General features: G+C 35.4%; 2 protein-coding genes across 2 annotated transcripts; one reads left to right on the forward strand and one right to left on the reverse strand.

Moving 5' to 3' along the window:
• Nucleotides 1–7,991: 7,991 nt before the first annotated feature.
• On the forward strand, nt 7,992–8,747 carry LOC110737935 (protein MAIN-LIKE 1-like). Its single transcript, XM_021918283.1, has one exon. It carries the CDS (start codon nt 7,992–7,994, stop codon nt 8,745–8,747), a length of 756 nt encoding a protein of 251 aa, XP_021773975.1.
• A 20-nt stretch (nt 8,748–8,767) lies between these two features.
• LOC110737936 (protein FAR1-RELATED SEQUENCE 5-like) lies at nt 8,768–10,704 on the reverse strand. The gene is made up of 3 exons (XM_021918284.1): nt 10,657–10,704; nt 8,859–9,959; nt 8,768–8,803 (listed from the first exon to the last, which is right to left on the reverse strand). Exons 1-3 carry the CDS (start codon nt 10,702–10,704, stop codon nt 8,768–8,770), a joined length of 1,185 nt encoding a protein of 394 aa, XP_021773976.1.
• Between the last annotated feature and the right edge of the window lie 1,491 nt (nt 10,705–12,195).

A 12,195-nucleotide genomic window follows, 5' to 3' on the forward strand; every position in this document is an offset into this window, starting at 1 on the left:
AGCAACCACCAAAGCAGAGAAGCCGCTCGCTTCAATCGTCTAGAATTCAGCCCCTCTTTCCATTCGCTCCTCCGAAATCACCAAACATCGCAACTCTCCACCACCACCAGTCGCCACCCACACAGCCCCACAAATCACAGCAATTCGTACCCCAGTGCCACCTTTAAACTCCCTGAACACCACGAAACCCTCGCCACCACCCAAAACACCAACCACCACAAACCCTCAACACTAGACCCACTAACCACAACAGCAACAACACTCACAAACCCCGACTCTCCCTCGCAACCAGCAGCACCGCATCTCCCTCACTCAACCCCGACAACCGGAATTGGGATACGAGAGTTGCTGCGATGAAGGCTGGCTGGATGGTTGTGGTGGGGAAGCTAGGCGTCGGTCGTACCGTCGCTAGGAGTCGCTGCGCGTGGGGGAGGAGGGAGAGGAGGTGGTCGTACGTTTGGGGGAGGGGAGAGGAGGTGGCTAGGTGGTGGTGGATAGGTGCGGGGAGGAGGGAAGGATGGTGGCTGGGAAGAGGGTGGTAGAATGGTGGTTTAGTGCAAAAAGGAGGGGTTTGGGCAGCTGGTGGCTAGTGAGGGAGATGGTGGGTTTTTTTAAAAAAAAAATTATTTTAATATTTAATCATAATTAAATATTTATTTAAGAGATAATTAAAGTGTTAAACGAATTTATAAAAAATGAAATAAAATTGTTAACCGGTCATTCAGGTTGTAGGTAAAATAATCTATTTAAAACGGACACCCCCCAAAGGTGGTATTATTCTGGGATAATCAAAAGGTCGACTTGTTTTTAGCGGACGGGTTAAAGGTCGTATTATTAAAAGCAACTTTTCCTATAAATTATGGATTCATTATCCTTTTTTCTTCCAACAGTTCAAAGTTAACTGGTTTGTAACAATTTAGATATAATGATAGGATTAACTAACAACCATTTAGAAAAGAAGTGATGAAAAAAAAAAGTTAAGAGTTTATATCTGGCATCCGGAACACTACCTTTCTACTCCAAGGTAGAAATTTAGAATCCTTTTCACGGATAAATTCCCCCACAAACCCAATTCTAACTAACCCGAATCCAAATCGCGCGTATGCAAAAAAAAAAGTATTCAAAATTGGTTCGATCCAAACTTATTATTATGATTAATTAAACAATATCCCAGTAATCCAATTGAAAATAGATATATCAAATAACCTATCACTCCACAATCAAACTTGAGTGTAAAATTTGGTGTTTGGTTAAAATATAATTCAATCACAATTGTTAACTTTTGGTTTTGAAATATTAAGTTTAATCCTATTCAAATTTGTATGAATTGTGATCAATCAAGTTTTAATTTGAATACAATCCAAAATTCAAATTAATATACACTACAATTTATTTAGGCCTAAATGCCTAATGGCTCACGAGTTATGATCCATATGTTTCTAAATAATATGATACTAAAAAAAAAAAAAATATTTGGATCAATATAAATATATGTTATACTTTGTCTGATATAAGTTCAGGAATCTAAAGTTAGACTAGTTTTGATAAGGGTTAATAATAGCTATTAAAGTTCAATATACCACTAAAATGCGAAATAAATTTTAATAAGATCATATAAGATTAAATAAATTTAAATGAGTAAAAATTGAAGTGAATAAATCATTATAATTCATAAGAAATTATTTCGAAATATGGTATGATTATTTCTCCACATTAGATACTAGTATCTTGAAGGAGAAATAACTACTTCTACTAACATACTTTGATAATAATCTCCATTGTATTATTTATTTTTTGACAGATCCAATGTCATTATTTCAATGTTAGATAACCGGTTGAGATCAATTAAAGTGGCTGAGACCAATCATAGGCTAACACGTGTCTAGTAACTTGTAATAACAAATTAGATGACCGGTTGAGACCATTAAGGCGGATGAGGCAAATTAAAGTTCATATTCCGGGCAATTTTGAATTGACTAGAATGATCCCAATTTTCCCTCATTCGCCCAAAATAATCCCAATTTTCGATTATTTTTTTAAAATATGGATAATTCAAACTTTCAATTATTTTTTAAAATGACTAGAATAATCCGAACTTAAATATGAATGAATTAGATTCCAATGATCCCAACCGGTCATCCAACTTGTTATAACAAGTTATTTAACACATGTCAAGACGTAATTAGGGTAAGGATGTAATTGGTAAAACAAAATTATTTAAATTTTTTTAAAAAAAAAATATAAAAAATTAAAAAAAATAAATTAAGGATAATTTGATTCTACTTTGATTTTGGTACACATCTAAAATAATTTTTATTGTACTGCCTATCAAATTCTAATATAATAGCTTTTGGGGAAGGTTTATTTTGTTCCCTCTAGGGTTTTTTCCTTGGGAGGATTTTCCTAGCCTCCATTGCTAAGTTTTTTTCAATTTTTTTTTGAAGGTTTTATTTCTCTCTTCTCCATTTTATCTCCATCTCTACCATCTCTTTCCCCTTGGTCTTAGTTGTGAATCTTTGTACGTAGGGGCTTCCACTAGTGTTCTTACCGGTGGTAAGCCCCAAAAAACCTTTTAATTGCAAATGATGATTTTTCTCTTGAATTTATTTTCTTTTTATATTTGTATGGAAAAAATTGAAGATCTAGGGTTTCATAATCTTTACAAGCTAGAATCCGGAGGAACACATGAGTATTTTCACTCAAACTACTACTCATAAGTGGATTTCAAGCCGAATTAGTGCGAACTCACATATTATATTGCTTCAAATGAAATTTTTTATTAAGGCGATTGTTAATCAAATCTACGATTTATTTAGTTTTAAGGTGTGTACTTGTGTTGACATTCTTGATTTCATAAGAATTATATATATAAGTGTCATTTGACTATATTTTATTAATGAAATCCCTTTTTCTTCTTGTCAAAAAAAAAAAAAAAAAAAAAAAAAAAAAGAGCTTTTGGTACCACTTAACGGATTCCGTTAGTAGTGGTTAACTAATTAATTTTTTCTTGATTTACGTGCCGGGAAATATCTCCTTACGGTTTTAGGGGGCATTTTAGTCCTTAAGATCCAAATTGATCTCGAAATTGGCAAAAAAAACATAAATACCTCGATTTACGTGTTATACAATATATACTTGTATTAATTCGCTTGTCATTATTTTTTTTTTAGCCGCGAAATAAAATTGTTCGGGTTGGGTTTTAGGGGTCGGTTTATTCTTTAAGGAACCAAATAAATTAAGCTCCGAATTTGCAAAAAAAAAAAATGTAAATTTCTCGTTTTGCTTGTTAAAATCGACATTATAGGACACGCAAACGAGGTACTTATGTTATGTTTTTTTCAAGAGCTTAATTTGGAGCCTTAAGGGCAAAACTGATCCTAAAACCTTACCCGAACAAATTTCGCGACAATAATATTAATGTCATGGAAATAGATACATTTTATGACACGCAAAACGAGGCACTCAAGTAATTTTTTCTCAAATTTTGAGCTCAATTTAGACCATTAAGGACTAAAATTACCCCAAAAACCTTACCGAAACCATTTTCGACACGAAAAACGAGAAAATTTTAATTAACTAACCATTAAAGGAAACGTTTAGTAGTACCAATAGCTATAAGTTTAGAGTTTGATAGGTAGTAAAATAAAAATTAATTTTAGATGGGTACCATCAAAAATCAAAGTAGGGTTTTTTGGTGGTACCAAAAGTCAAAATTTGCTTAAATTAATTAATTAACTAAAAATCCTCCGCCCCTCCTCGGTAGCCCCAACTGTAACACCTCCAAAATAGGCAGCAGGTCTTGTATGGACCCGGTCTACATAAATTATTGTAAACCCAATGTTTGACACTCTAAAATAATATAGTCACATTTTAGATAATATAATCACATTTTTTAGATGATATAATTATCTTGTTGTGAGTCATATTTTAAATAATATAGTCGTATTTTAAACAATTTTGTTAGATGATATAATTATATTTTGGATGATATAATTACTGGTCGGGATTATAATACTTTGGAGGGAAAAAAAGTTTCATTTTAGTATAGTTCTATAGATAGTGAAATATAGAATTTCATAAATCAATTTCGCTTAAAGCACGCAGACCAAAAACCTGAAATTTCCGACTAGGCACGGACATGCCTCTTTTTGGCATGGATGTGTCTCGTTCAGTACTTCGTCAGTAAATTTTCAGCATCGTCAGTTCTTCATAAATTGGTAATGACTTTTTCGTTTCTTATCAAAAATAGGCATATGACCTTTCATTAGAAAGACATTGAAATCAACTATCACCTCCAACTTGAATCACCTCAAATCAATTATAGTTTTATAGATATCTGCGTGCAAAGTCAAGCCTACTAGATTATTAGTCACAAAGTAACTAATTTCCACCTTGACTTGAAATCGATCAAACAAGGTAACTTCACCTTAAACCAAAAACCAAGAAGTAATGCTTATGAGAAAAGAAAATATATAACCTCCACTTTTAGAAAAATTCCATAAGCCTACTCACTTTAGGCAATTGACAAAACAGACATACCATCTTCCATAACTTGTAATGGTGCGTCTTTGAACACATAATTCCGTACAAGAAACCATCACATGACCTATATTGAGAGTATAATGCCCCAACACCAAGCATGCTTATCAAAATAACCAAACTTTCTTCAAACACTTCTTGATCTCAAAACCAAATCAAAAATTTAAGTAGTTCTAGAAAATAATAAATTATATCAAGAATTTCAAAATTGCAATTGTACATAACAAATCACAAAGTACCTAATTAGGATGAGAAATAGCATAACTAGAACAAAATATAATGCATAATCAAGATTGCTACTTTATTACAAACGAAAAATAAAAAAAAAACAGCCTACCATAGACTCAATACTAAAATCCACATGGTTTCTCGTTTCACCAAGAGATCTCAAAAAGGGCACTTATCATGAAGAGATCGTAAAAACCACTATCAAGAAACTTGTAACAACCCTAAAGCGCAAATTGCCATCAAGGTTGGTGTTGGCAATTTTTTCGGATTGTCCTCATTGGACTTCTCCTCATTCTTCTTCTTTAATTTCCAACACTTGTCTTTGATATGACCCTTCACGTGACAATAGTTACAAACTTTTTCTTTACCAAAGTTCTTACTACCATGAGCGACCAAAGCATTAGCTTGAGCAAGATTATTGGATTATTAACCAATTTATTATTATTATTTAAATCTCTTTGAGTTAAGACATCCTTAACATCCGCAAGCCCAAATCATCTCTTCATACAATAAAGTATCTCAAAAGTGCTTATTTAAAGGCGATAAAGTATCTCGATAGTGACAGGATCTAGTCGTATCACCTAATCAAAAATAATTCCTAAGTCCTCTAACTAAAGTAGATAGGGAAGTAGGGTCGAATCCACAAGGAAACAATGTTCTTTTTTTCCTAATAAGTTATTATAATCTAAATTATCAAGTAACCAATTTGTATTTGTAGGAATTAATCTAATAATCAAACTAAGCAAATAAAATAATGGAATAATCAATACTAAAATATCTAGGGTATAGGTTCACCAATAAATAATACTCCAGGGTAGAAATAACAATCAATTATCAATGCATAAATTAATCAGATTATAAAGGGTTGTCGCTACGTATTATAATCACATAATTAATCTACTGGTATTAAATCTCATCTCTCGAATCTCGACCTAACCATTAATAGATTAATATGCCTATTGAAACTAAGCCTAAACATCAATTATCATCTCTCGAATCTCGAATCAATATTGCAAAACTCATACAATTAAACCTGGCCAAATCTAATTGCATAGTATTAAATCAATCAATAGGAAATTAATCAATCATCAATAATTAACAATAAATTATTCGTTCGTATTATTCATGGATCCCCACAACCCTAGAAATAAAACTACTTGTACATAATTAAAACTAAACTAAGCAAAGCAATTAAATTAAGCACAATAAAAATAATAACAAAATAAAGAAAACAATAGTATTAAAATAATAAAGCATAAGAAACTAAGCCTAAGAAACTAATACTACTCCTATTCCCCCCAACTTACGTCCTGCTCCCCCTTTTATAAGGGTGTTGTTAAACGTCGTTCGCATTTTACTAGGTGACGTTCACATTTTTTACATGAATTTCCTAAATTGCCCTCCGTATATAAATACTCGATAAAGTAAGTAAGGGCTTTACGAGACATTTCCCATCTCACAAAATCACTCTTTGACACTTTCTCTCTCTAAAACCTTCCAAAAAATCTGAAATTTTGAAAAAAAAAATCAGAAATTTTTTTTTTTTAAAAAAAAACCAAAATAGTTGAAGGCTACACAAACACAAGCAAATCTTGCAATCAAACGTTGAATCCGACAATGGCAGACCGACGGAGAATTAGGCTGACGTTTGGTGGTCGTGGTGGCAGCGTTAGCGGCGGCGAGCCGGTGAGTTTTTTTTTTTGTTTTAAATTTTTGAATTTTGAAAAAAAAAATTCTGGACAAGGGGACTTCCGCCCAGAAATTCCGGAAATCCAGGGGAACTTCCGAAAATTTCAGGCGGAAGTGGGGTTTCCGCCTGAAATTTCCGGAAGTTCCCCTGGACTTCCGGAATTTCTGGGCGGAAGTCCCCTTGTCCAGAATTTTTTATTTTTTTTTATTTTTCTATTATTCCCCCTTTTTTTTTCTGTTTTTCCCTTTTTTTTTTTTGAATTTTGTGTTTTTCTGTTTTTCCACCTTTTTTTTTTGTTTTCTGTTTTTCCTTTGTTTTTTAATTTATGTTTTTCTTAATTTTTTTTTGTCCTCGATTTTGTTGATTTGGTGCATGTTTTAATTTGAAAATATTTGTGTCCTTCATTTTTTTTTTGAAGTAATTTGTGTCCTTCATTTGTGGCATTAAAATAATTTTTTTCTTGATTTAGTTTTGCAATAGTTATTGATATGTAATTTTTGTTGATTTAGTTTTACAATAATTATAGTTTTACAATAATTATAGTTTAGCATTAAAGTAAGTTTGTTGTTGCTATGTATTGTTATTGTTATGTAAATTTGGTTTGGTTTGTATTGGTTTTTGCTGCTGTTGTTGTTATGTATTATGGTTGTTTATTTAAATTGTTGTTATTGTTATTGTAATTGTTTTTTTTATTGGGTTGTCGTTGTTGCATTTAAATTTTGGCAGTTTTGTGGTTAATTATAGTTTTGATTTGGTCTGTTATTGTGTTGAAAAAATTATTTGTAGTGTGTTAGTGTGTTGTTATTGTTAGTAGTGTATTAGTATTGTAAGAATAATATTATTGTTATTATTTGTTATGCTGTTATTATTGTTTATTTGATTTGATTTATTATAGTTTTGATTTGATTTTTTTGACTATGAATTATTATTGAAATATGATTCTGTACTTATTTTTTTAATGCAGATTGAGGGTTCTGGTCCTCGTCATGCAAGATCAAGACGTTTGAATGCGTCTGTTAGGAGGGAGTTAGGTGGTGCAGGACCTTCACATGCACCGTTTCAGCATGAGCAGCAGTATGGGACTGCTGGTGCTTGGTCGGGGGAGCACCAGTCACAGGGGAGCGCCCCCATGTATTCGTCTACTGGAGTGCCTTCATCAGATGAGGATGAGGATGAAGATCGAGGAAGTCAATCTGCTGGAGATGCACAATACGACCCTCAGGATTACCGTACTGTGTATAGGGGTGACCATGGGAGATATGTTAGCAGTAGTGAACCAGGTCAAGCTTCTACCAGCTCGTCAGAGTCATGGGTGGTGCAGGAGCCGATGCCAGGTGGGTCTGAGGATGGTACCGTTATTCCGAGTTTTGGGGGTCACGTGTCTGCCTACATATGGGGTGGGCAGGAGCGAAACGTGCTGCGGTGTTTGAGCAGGACACAGTTGTGTTCTGAATTGGGTAACTGACGCGCTCGTCTTCCTCCGGAGCACCTGGAACTGATTGATGGCACTGGTCTATCTCATTTACCCGGGATCATGTTCCGGCGATTTGACTGGCCCTTAATTTCTGCTTTTGTTGAGAGATGGCAGCCAGACACGAACACGTTTCACATGCCTTTTGGGGAGATCACGATCATGCTGCATGATGTGTATCATATTCTAGGGCTTCGTGTCGACGGTTCCATGGTTTCCACTACTCCTAGCACGGACGTTTTACGGGACGCGTGCTCGGTTACCTTGGATATGACTGAGGAAGAGCTGAATGAGAAGTGCGGTACCAAAACCGTATGGCAGGGTAGTGGGGTCCTGACTGAGAGGATAGTGGAGTCGACCTTGGAGGCGCAGAGGCCCTTCAGTTTCCATTACAGGGCGTACCTGTGGTTAGTACTCGGCGGTTGTTTGTTTTTGGACAAGGGTGGAAACCGTACTCATCCTTCCTTCCTCAACGAGCTGTTTGTTGAGGATGTTCATATTAGTGAGTACTCCTGGGGTTCTGCTGTGCTAGCATACATGTACCGGCAATTGGGTACAGCATCACGAAGAGATGCTGATTCTATCGCTGGCTGCCTTACGCTTCTGCAGGCGTGGATCTACGAGTACTTTCCGTGTTTCCGGCCTCAGCATGGGACCTTGACCAGAGAGCTTGCTATTCCTCGTGCGTCCGCCTGGGATGTTGGATCGGGGTGCCCTAACAAGAGCATGGAGCGCCTTCTCGCTTTTCGGGCTAGGTTGGATCTTCACGGCCGAATGTTGGCTCTCAACTCTGCAAGTGCTGGTGTTGCCATAATGTAGAACTTGGTTTGTCCAAAATGTCACGAACTTCGTTTTATGAAAAAGCCATGTGTTCTCTACATATTGTATCACTGCTGGAAAACTTGCCCACTTATCTTTCATGTTTTCTACAGCGGCCTCATAATCTTCCTCGGTTGCAGCGTCCATGATACGTTTCCATTTTCCGTTTTTGAAAGACGCACCGATTTTTTTGCTTTTGAACATAGCAGTGACCCGAGCCTCCACATCTTTGTTAATGTGCCATCGACAAAGTAAGTGCGAGGTTCCTGGAAACACTTCCCTCAATGCAGCACATAGCCCAAGCTCACGGTCTGTCAAGAAAACCGATGGCTCCTTATTATACCCAATCACGTCTCTCAACCTCTGCAAAACCCATCGATATCTTGCCGTGCTCTCGTTGCGCATGAACACGTAAGCGACGAGAAAATTCTGATTTGTTGGTGTCACGCTAACTATCTCAAAGAACGGCATCCCGTATCGGTTAGTCTTGTAAGTGGAATCCATACCGATCACATAGGGGTACGTCCGTAGGATGTCTACCATGACTGGATGCGCCATAAAGGCGTGTTGTAAAACGCCTTCATCATCGGACATGACCCAGTAAACATACTGACTCTGTCTCGCCAAATGTAGAAATTGCTGAACAACTCCTCTCCCATCAGACATCTCCTCTCTGAAGTCATTTCGGCAGTTGTAGATGTGTCTGATGCTTGGATGATCATCAGGAAATTGCTCCGCAATAGTCCCCATGATGTTACGCGGTGCAACCTTAGACTTCGTCATGTCACGCACAACCTGCTTCGCATTCGGGCTCAACCCACTAATTTTACGATGACCCTCTGGATGCGCAATCATTGGATGGTTGTGGGTCCCAGTTACATCATCTTTCACCCGGATAAACCAAGTATTGGTGACGAACTCGTAACATATCTTGATGTAGAAAAGACAACCAATACCCTTGGTTTTGGTGTCCTTCCGAATTGCGTTCTCAAGATCTCTCGGCTTACTCCTGCGTCCCCGGTCACATCTTAAATATCGAACTGGTCGACCATCCCTCTGTTTGTTGAAAGACGATTTCACCAAAATAAATCCCAGATTTATTGCAACAGCATCCGCCCATGTAACTGCATCGTCAAACGTTAGAAAAACCGTGTCTGTCACAAAATGTGCACTGTAATTCACAACGTCACCGTCGTCTTCAACCTCCGAATCCTATCAAAATAACAATACAAACAAATAAAACACGCAAGGATTACTATTTTAAATTTAACAATAATAATAACAATAATAATACAAATAATAATAATAATAATAATAATAATAAAAATAACAATAATAACAATAATAATATTAATAGTATTAACAGTAATAATAATAATAATAACAATAACAATAATAATACTAATGATAATAATAATAACAATAATAATACTAATGATAATAATAATAACAATAACAATAATAATACTAATAATAATAACAACAATAACTATGTAACATTAACAAATAATAACTAATATAATAGTAATAATAATAGTAGTAATAATAATAGTAGTAATAATATTAATAATAATCATAATCATAATCATAACAGAAATTTACAAAATTAACAAAACTAATATTAATAACCATAATAATAATAATAATAATAATAATAATAATAATAACAATAACAATTACGTAAAAAAAAAAAACAAAACAAAAAAACAAAAAAAAAAGGACATCCGCTTGTTTTTTCCGGAAATCTGGGGGAGATCCGCCCAAAATTTCCGGATGTCCCCAATTACATCCGGAAATTTCATCCGGATGTGTACATCCGCCTGAAATTTCCGGATGTTATTGGGGACATCCGGAAATTTTGGGCGGATGTCCTATTTACAAAAAAAAAAAAAAATTCCGAAATACTTACAGATTCTTCCGTCGAACCCTCCGGCGTGTGAACGTTGTCGTCGTCCATCGTAAAACATCACTCCGTACACTTTCCTTTTCTGGCCCGGGATTTTTAAATTCCTCGGGATTACCGTACACTGGTGGAACCGGGATTTTTTAATGCTCGGGATTTTTTTAACACAAGTGGTGGGCTCGGTAATGTTTTTAATGTTGTCGGTAACTAAATTTACCCATGGTGGACCCTTAAATAGATAAAATACCCACAAGGGCAAAAATGTCATTTCAATTAAAAATGTGAACGTCACCCAGTAATTTGCGAACGACGAATAGCAGTTCAGTTTTATAATGGACTAGAAAAAAAAAAGTTTATCTAAAGTTAAAAAACCTAAGCCTATTGAAACTCATGATTATAAGCAAATGCGTGAAATTGGAGCAATCAGCAAAAGCCGGAAACCAACATAACGAAGTAGCCCAATAAAATTGCAGGCCCAAAATCAATCAGAAAGCCCAATGCTAAAGATGTCCGCCTGATCGGTCCAGCAACTGCCCAACCGGGCCCGTCAGCTGGAAGCCATATTTACACTTGGGCTTTAGAGTTTCTTAGCCCACATTCCTTCACTTGTTGGTCCGTATTTATTGTGGGAATTTTGCACCTTGTCCACTTAATCGAGCCCTTAATCACCAAACCAAATTTCTTTAACTCGGTTTTGGGCTTTAAATATACGGTCATAAAATATGATCGGAATGCTTTGTAGTGACTCAATAAGCTCGGAAATTATCATAATTCTGCAAATTCCTACAAAATAATACCAACTCTACAAAAACACTAGAAAACGTATATTAGTAATAAAAATAGCTCCGTAGAGCTCAAATAAGTACAAATATGATCGTGGAACGGGGAATAAAAATATATATAAAATAAACTCATCAGATAGTCATATCCTCATCATGGATCTTAACATCAATGTTTTTCAAATCAATAATAATAGAGAAGAATTCATCTAAATAAGACTTGAGCGGTTAACATTCTTCTAGATGAAGATCACGAAGTCTAGATTTGAGTAGTAGACATTTGGTCACACTCTTTGTCATATAAAGTGACTGCAACATCAACCATAAACCCGCAGTAGTCGTCTCCTTGGCAACGTCTCTCAAAACTTCATTAGAGAGACAAAATTGATCGAATAGCCAAAAGAGCTCGAAGGCTTTTTTTATACTTCTTCATGAGCCTTGTGACAACTACTTAGAACCAAGATGACTTTCATCTTAGCTTCAATTGTCATAGGCCAAAATTCCCTAACCTATTGAATTTCTCAATGTCGAATTTCATTGACATAATATAATCAAAATAGTCTATAAACACCTATCACCTAAAGCCTAAAATCTGGCACTAGATACCAATTTGTTAGGAAATAAGGGGGTAATTATGTTTGATTAATACGGAACTAGTCATTGAAAAATAAGATCGAGAAAAGCAATAAAGTGACGTGGATTAAACCATAATAGGGATACTAGCAATTGGGGTAAAGCTAATTCAATAAAGTTTTGATCTTTTCGA

Source organism: Chenopodium quinoa, unplaced genomic scaffold, assembly GCF_001683475.1.
Source record: "Chenopodium quinoa cultivar QQ74 unplaced genomic scaffold, ASM168347v1, whole genome shotgun sequence".
NCBI classification, from domain to species: Eukaryota; Viridiplantae; Streptophyta; class Magnoliopsida; order Caryophyllales; family Amaranthaceae; genus Chenopodium; species Chenopodium quinoa.